This window comes from Habropoda laboriosa, unplaced genomic scaffold (assembly GCF_001263275.1).
Source record: "Habropoda laboriosa isolate 0110345459 unplaced genomic scaffold, ASM126327v1 scaffold40, whole genome shotgun sequence".
NCBI lineage: Eukaryota > Metazoa > Arthropoda > Insecta > Hymenoptera > Apidae > Habropoda > Habropoda laboriosa.
In genome coordinates this window covers 497,823-505,781 of record NW_017100231.1, presented here as the reverse complement: position 1 = coordinate 505,781, position 7,959 = coordinate 497,823, and the positions used below count along the sequence as shown (strand labels likewise).

General features: G+C 27.2%; 2 protein-coding genes across 2 annotated transcripts in view; one reads left to right on the top strand and one right to left on the bottom strand.

The window, feature by feature from the left end:
* Positions 1–1,222, top strand: part of LOC108571467 (serine-rich adhesin for platelets-like) — a 5,921-nt gene extending 4,699 nt beyond the window's left edge. The window contains exons 16-20 of the mRNA XM_017933522.1: positions 1–31; positions 201–277; positions 366–549; positions 825–988; positions 1,067–1,222. The exon at positions 1–31 is cut by the window's left edge and continues 6 nt beyond it. Coding sequence (XP_017789011.1) covers positions 1–31; positions 201–277; positions 366–549; positions 825–988; positions 1,067–1,222 — 612 coding nt within the window. The remainder of the gene's footprint in view (positions 32–200; positions 278–365; positions 550–824; positions 989–1,066) is intronic.
* Positions 1,223–3,110: 1,888 nt separating this feature from the next.
* Positions 3,111–7,959, bottom strand: part of LOC108571466 (patatin-like phospholipase domain-containing protein 3) — a 10,990-nt gene continuing 6,141 nt past the window's right edge. Inside the window, 11 exon segments of the mRNA XM_017933521.1 lie at positions 3,111–3,325; positions 3,752–3,950; positions 4,230–4,323; positions 4,404–4,491; positions 4,574–4,731; positions 5,184–5,294; positions 5,813–5,965; positions 5,967–6,142; positions 6,472–6,555; positions 7,471–7,659; positions 7,757–7,896. Coding sequence (XP_017789010.1) covers positions 3,111–3,325; positions 3,752–3,950; positions 4,230–4,323; positions 4,404–4,491; positions 4,574–4,731; positions 5,184–5,294; positions 5,813–5,965; positions 5,967–6,142; positions 6,472–6,555; positions 7,471–7,659; positions 7,757–7,896 — 1,607 coding nt within the window.

Genomic DNA, 7,959 nt, shown 5'->3' with positions numbered 1-7,959 from the left:
CCTGCCAATACTCATTTATCATTACCAATTGGTAAGAATTATTCTTTGTGGAATATTGTCATCAATACTTTTTTTTATATTAAAAGATTTTATTTAATATATTAACATTTGACCTAAAAAGATAAGTAAATGCTTTATAGTTACGCAAAATGGATAATCATGATGTATCTTATAATTTTATTGTAACATAAATGTTGTAGCCCAAATAATACCTTCTGGAGTTAAAGGATTATCACAACAAAGCATACGCAACAGTAATTCCGTCACTCTTGCACAGGTATTTGTATATATGAAGAAGAAATTTATTTAGAAATGGAAATTTTACAATTACTAAGATTTCCAAATGAGACAATGTTATTTTTTAGGGTGGACAAGCAATTCAACTTGTTGGATCTCAAAGGCCACGACTTAATCATATGACTCGTCAAGTACAACCAAATCAAGTCAAATCAACTGTTTTGTCAAATCAATTAGTAACTGTGGCTAAAACCGTAACAGCAAGTCAGTTAATATTATCTGGTAACAAACAGGTGTTAACTCCAATAATGGGTGAGTTACCATAGATACCATGCTACAGTATATTTCTACTTAAAAATAAATTGTTAAAGTAATAAAATTTGCTATTTCCACATCATTTTATAGTTTCTATATTTAGATGTACATATGTTTTTCTGTAGATTAGTAAAAAGAAATGCGTTTATTTAATAACAATTTTTTTATAGTTAATTAACTAAGTTATTATTCAGTTTGTTTCTACACAGGAGATAAAATTAAATTTCTTTTCAATTACCAAAAAAAGTAAAACAAAATGTTTTGTTTTATAGCAGCAACGAAGCCAGTGCTTATGGCGTCTCAGACGACACCCTCTTCCCAAGTAGTACCTGCAAATAAACAAACGCTATTGGCAAAATCCTTGCATGCTAGAGCTTCAACAGGACAGTGCAGTCAAACTCAAAGTCTCGGTGTGGCGACGTTATCACAACAACAAGTACGTATCGTACATTATTGATGTCAATTTTCTCAAATCATTTTCTCAAATAAAACTTAAGTATGGTTTATTCTGTAGTTACAGAGAACTCTTGTCAAACCTGTACAGCTCCAACAGTTACAATGTCTAGCTGCACAGCATAAAGTAGCTGTTGCAACCAGCAATGCGCAAAACAGAACTCAAATTGAACCTCAGAGAAATTCTACATCTGCTCCTGGGGAAGATCCAGCCTGAACATGTTCAAATAATTAATGTTTCATCACATTTAAATAATTGGAGCTTGCCTAGAAGGAATGTAATGAGGTGTTTGTATATTACGTTAATGTGACATTTAAAAAGTTTTAATTATGCATGCAATTATAATTGTAAATTATGAAATTTTTATTCATGAACGATCGATGTTTATCAGCAAAGACATATTTTATAAAAATCAGCGTAGTCTATACTTGTGCGCATGTGCAATAAATTATTTCTACAAAAAAATTTGCCTCAAAATATTACTTTGAGGGCGGTTTCAATTATTGTACATATAACTTATACATACAATATAATTTGTTTTATATTAAAAAATGTAATAAATATTCCATTTTTTATTGACCTTGACCCTTTTTTACATTATTACTACTTCTTTTAAAGAGAAATATCGTATAATATTCAGATTTTTTTAAAAGACATGTAGTTATTAATCTACAAATTGACAAATAATAATTAAAGTTACGAATTATACAGTTTTTAATTTAATTTGCTTTTAAAATAATTTCTCATGATGTAAAGTAAGTATAAAATGTTATATATGATCTTAGTAGTTGTAGAAAATATGATGAGTCATTAGCTTCATGATTGCATACTAAAAAATAAATCAATAAGTTCAGATATTAAAAATCTAATGGTCCAATTAAAACTGGTTTAAAATAAAATTATATAGCCATATACACTGTTTGATACTATAAAATATACAGTTTTTACATACAATTTGAACAAATCAAATAATGATCACAAATGTTTCTCTTAAATACAACAAATAATAGTATATAAAATATTAATAAAATTACGATGTGGCATACCTTATTTGTATACTAAATCAATATATTAATCACATGATATATACACATATAAATAGAGCTTTTATAAACAAATTCACTATTCATGACTTTTCATATATTATTTGTAAGATAATTTAGTAAAAAATTAAATATATAAATTGTGCTCTTTAATAATTATTACTAAAACCACTTATTGTATATAACAGTATTTAGCCCACTATTTCTGATTAATAGAAAAAATGATCCACTCTTTAACAATAATTGTTCTCAACAGTGATTATGTCAATAATAAACCATATAAAAGCTTTGTATACTAATTGGCACTCAGTTCCAGCTGTATGCTATCAAAACTTTTATTTTCCCTACTCTAATTTAAATGACAAATATCAATTTTATGAGTATCTGTTGCAAGAAAGAATCACACAAATAATTTAGTAACGTTCTATTTGTTTATAGTATTTACATAAAAGACTTAATTCTTTTTTAAGAAAAAATAAAATTAAATTAAAAAAGAAATAAAAAGAAATATTTTTATTAATTTTCACATTCAGATATGCTATGCTTAATATATAAAATTTCAAACAATAATTCAACAAGAAATTAGAGTAGAGACAAATGTCTTATGTGCATTTCCATTATAATCAGTCTCTTTTTTGGAGATCTATCTACACTTGTCTTGCAAGTATTTAATAACAATGTTAAAATGTTTCTTACTAAAATTTATTAATAACAAAGTACTGTGTACGATCTGTTCAAGATACTTTTTTTTTATATATTTAATTTCCATTGTACTGTATCTTGTATTTATGAGATCATAACACAGACTATAAATTATAGATTTTATTTTATAAAAAAGCATTTTCATATCACTTCAATTTTTTTTCAAACAACATATTCTTTAAACATTATAAAAATTTATCAATATTGAGCATTGGTAATAATTCTCACTATAATATCACCAATATTATTGACTACAAAAGTATGCACATACCTGATAACACTATTAACTATAAATATAAGTCAACAATATATGTACATAATTCTCATACTCTATTTCAATTATTATAAAAAAACCTATTTTACTTTAAATCCTTAATAATGCATTTATTATCCATTTCTAGTCGAGAATTTGATGAATCGGAAATTTTTATTGTTTGTAGATCTTTGTTTATTTCCCATTCACTCTCTGGATCAGAAGAAGTATTTAAAGCCCCTACCATATCATCTTCTAGTGATATTTCTGATAGATTTTCCATACTTTGTTGATTTGCATCACTGTATAAAGATTCAGTAGCTACAACAAAAATTTTAGTTTTGCATATAATTGCTTTAAAGGTAAGGTAGGGAAGGTATGGTGTGACAAATGATGGAAAAAACCACTAAAACCAAAAATAGCCTAATTTGCTAATCATAAATCATTGACGACATCTGTAAGATGCTTGACTTTCCTAATTCGAAAATTATAAATAAGTTCTTATTTTACAGCACAAGAAAGCAAGATAAAATTCTATAGATTGATTTCGATTTTAAACAATTGACTATCGCGTTATTTAATTGCAATTCCTACCGACTGCGTAACCACCAGATCATGTGATACAAATTTACATTAGGTGGAAGACCAGTTTTATACCTCGTCTGTAATGGTACTAATTGTATACAAGATACTTGTGTATTTTATATGTAACGAATAATTAAAATAAAATAAAATAAAATAAATTACCATTATTCAATATGTGGTCAGATAACCACGTAGGTTGATCCCATTCATCAAATTGTAAATTTGCATTATTTTCAACTTCTTCTATGGATAACATTGCATGCGATTCTGAGTCTGTAACGTCAAATATCTCAGTCACTTGCACCTTATTATTATCGTCCATGTAATAATATGCCATCACAGCTTCTTGATCAGAAGTTACCTGTATATTTCAAAAAGAAATTTAAGTATAATGAGACTTTGAACGAGAATGTATTATTTTTAATTTTCATCTTATTGTGTTATCTACAATTCTCCCTTCAAAGGATATAACCAAATAAGGGGATGAAAATGCCCTTAAACCAAATTTATCTTATGATGGACTATTTGGTTTAAGAGCACTTTTAACCCCCCTTATCTAGCTATACATTTTTTCTCACCAATTTTCGAACACACTGTTTCTTTTTAATATCAAAATTTGTTAATAATGTTCATTACGTACTTGTAGAATATTGTCAAAAGTATCCTCAACAGTTGAAAGATCAGACATATTTATAACACAATTTGATACATTACTATGATCCTTCCATGGTTGCCTACAAAGCATAAATGAAGAGAATGAAACATAGTATTTATTAGTTGAAAAGTTCCAAATTATTAGAATATGAAGACTTACAATTCATTGTATTGTAAAGTTAAATTTAAATTTTTTTTATTTTTATATAAATTATCAGTCTTTTCTGCAGCTTCCATATCGTATATATCTAAAAATTTTGAAACATTAATATACAATATAATGTTATTTTTTATAATTGATTAACTCTGCACATGATATACTGTACTTACTTGATCCATATTCTGTAATGGCTAACTGACATTTAATAGTTTGTGGCACTTGCTGATAGTACACATTAATTTTGGGAAATAACATACTTATTTGGTCCAAGAAGAATGTTCTTAGTTCTAACAGATTTCTTCGTAATTTAGGAACATTCAAAATAAATCTGAAAATAGAATAAAATATTAGCAATTTGTTATTTACAATCATTAGATAAAACAAATATGTATACAGACGAAAAAAATTACAATAGCAAAGAATTAAAAACAGATAAGCATGCACACAATTTAAGGCAACATAAACATGTAAAATGAAATTTTCTAGAAACTTTTACTAAGATCTATTATTAATTTTTACAGTACATCTCTGTTATTGAATATTAATAATAACATGTAATGAAATGGCATTTTATTCACAATAATCAAATAAAATGAAAGTGTACAGTAATACTAAGCAATACTGAAAACTAATATATAAATAAATGTTTTAGCATACATGTATTTTGTTTTACATCTTGCAGTTGAGTGTTCATATAATATAAAAACTAGTTTACATAGCAAAACTTAAAGAAAGCAAAGCCATTTTTATGCAGCAAAATTTTAGAAATGCAAAGCTTACCGAGAAGATATCGTGTGTTTAGTACAAGAAATCATCTGTGGAGGTGTAGGAACAATATTGCCAATTACTTTATATTCCAAGGTACGACTTTCTATCTTGTTACCAATCAGACTATGATCACATGCATAATGTTAAATGTGATATTACATATAATAATATTATAAAATACAATTTTATAAAACCACAAAAGTATAATGTATAATTAGAATCAGATAATTATATAAACACGAATGAAATTATGATTTTAAAGCAATATGAAATAAAAATAAGTTTGAAATATACATATAAGGTTACTTCCTAATACTCAACAAACAAAAATTAATAACCAACATAAATTACAGAATGTATAAAATAAAAATATACTGATTATTTTACCAAAATAACGTTATTGTATATGAATATATTGTTAATTTTTAATTTGATTACATAAATGGCTTGAATTACGTTGTTATTTTAGAAGCATGCAATTTTAAACAAGCATTAATTCATGCATATTAGTTAATTGCACAATAAAGCTATATAATTACATGAGGTTACATAAATGTTTAAAATATTGTTTAAATAAATTTATAAATGTTAGTTTAAAACATTGTCAAAGAGAAAAAATTACAAAATACACACATGCTTACTTTGTAAAAGTTGCATACACTACATCTGCTGGCAATGTGCATGGTAAACTAAGTAGTGAGAGAAGTTTCACACTTCGATGTTTAAATAACCAATTAATTAAGCCTTTATCAGCAGAATCAATGGCATCTTGAAATATAGTTATATCTATATACCTGTCTATGCATTTTGCATTCCACACATTCAGGATCATAAACCATGTTGTCATCAAGGGTTTCTGAGACAACAAATGTGGATTGAACTGCCAGACATCGAGTACAGCTAAGTAAATTATTACGCTTGAGAAATCTTAATGCATCATAGAATCCTTGTTGACACATACTTGAAAGTATCTGGAAATATAATGTTCAATAATATGAAAATTATATGTACTATTAATATTTAAATGCTATCTAAAACAGTTAATGCTCCTTAAGTTTTTCCAATAACTACTAAAATTTAACAAATTTCTATTACTGTGTTTTTGTTATCATATAATAGAAAAATTAGAGACTAAAAATTATTTGTAAAAAATGTGCCAGTAAATGTTATCTTTTGGAGTAAAATTTTTATAAGAATTTGTATATCTTTGTATTTTAAATTAACTTAAGAAGCAGAATAAAGCCATGCAAGAATCTATATCTGTGAACAACATTGTTACAAATAATTTATACAATTTTACCTCTGGATTAGGTGGGAAAAGTATTCTTGCAAACCTGTATATATTTTGTCTTGAAAGCTCAATACTCGTATTTGAAAAATTGACCTATAAATTACAAATGTTCATTTATTATGTATTTCGTTTATGTATGTAATTTATTATATATATTATACTAATTACTATACAAATAATTGAATAACTATTCAATTCATTAAACAATATGTTACAGTAAAATAACGTTTATTATAACTATAGAATAGCTTAACATGAGCTATTTATTCTTAAGTATAGACATTGATGTATTCAAGTACCACCATTGTATATTACACACAATCATACACACTACATAAATTTATCATCACATCTTAGTTCCGTTATGACACGGACGCTCACCTACGATATTTTTGAGTGCCTTTTCTTCTAAAAACTTTTGTTTATTAAATCTTCTACCCAGATGCCGAAGCCCAGAAAGTGTTTTGTGGATGCAGAAACTCTACGTTTCTGCAAGCCATGAGCCTTTCTGGCGCCCATTTGTAAATACTTAATTGTGATTGAGGTGTAGAAAAGCCACTACGTGACATGTAGATATATACTCTTTTAAATAAGAATAGTTCGTACCCCTTGGACAGTCCTCCATAGGCCGCGAACATACCACTCACCCTGGTGTTTCTAAGTTAGCAGAGTGCTGGTATGACGTTGTGGCGAAGAAATTAGACCCAAGAGATGATCGGTCCTAATGGGATTCAAGTACCTAGATGTCACGCAGTGGCTTTACTATACGTCAGTCGCTACTGAGTATATACGAATGGAAACCAGAAAGGCTCGTTTTTCCTGTGGAAATGCAATGTTTCTGGGTCCATAAAACATTTTCTGAGCCTCGACATCTAGGCAAAAGAAGATTTAATAAACAAAGGTTTTTACAAGAAAAAACATTTAAAAAAAAAACCAAATTCAAAAAAAGCGTTCTTGTTATAAAGCCAAAATTTTAATAATAACACATATTCATTATAAATAACTTACATGGAAAAGTTGGGAGGAAACATCTCTAGGGCAAATGTCACTTTCACCACAAAAGGGACTAATAGTGATAGTATTTTCATCAAGTGTAGGAAGATTATCACTAAAACCACCATCCATATATCTAATACCGTGAAATCGCGGTGGTAAAAGACCAGAGAATATTGGAATAAATGTACTGGCCAATAATGCCTAAAATAATGAAGTATCATTATATTTTTAACAATAATAATATAATAATATAATTCAAATATCATACGAAACGGAAATATTTATAAATGTCCTTTACCTGCAATACATCTTCTCTAGAAGAGAATTGTGAAACAATTACATTTTTTCCATCATAAACTCTTGTTAAGGAAACATGAAGTTTTCCACTTACACGAATATGAGCATCATCAGGAAGAAACTGCAACAGAAATTGAAACATTAATAATACAAATTAATCTTAAAATTTGTATTTACTTTATATATATTATAACAATACATACC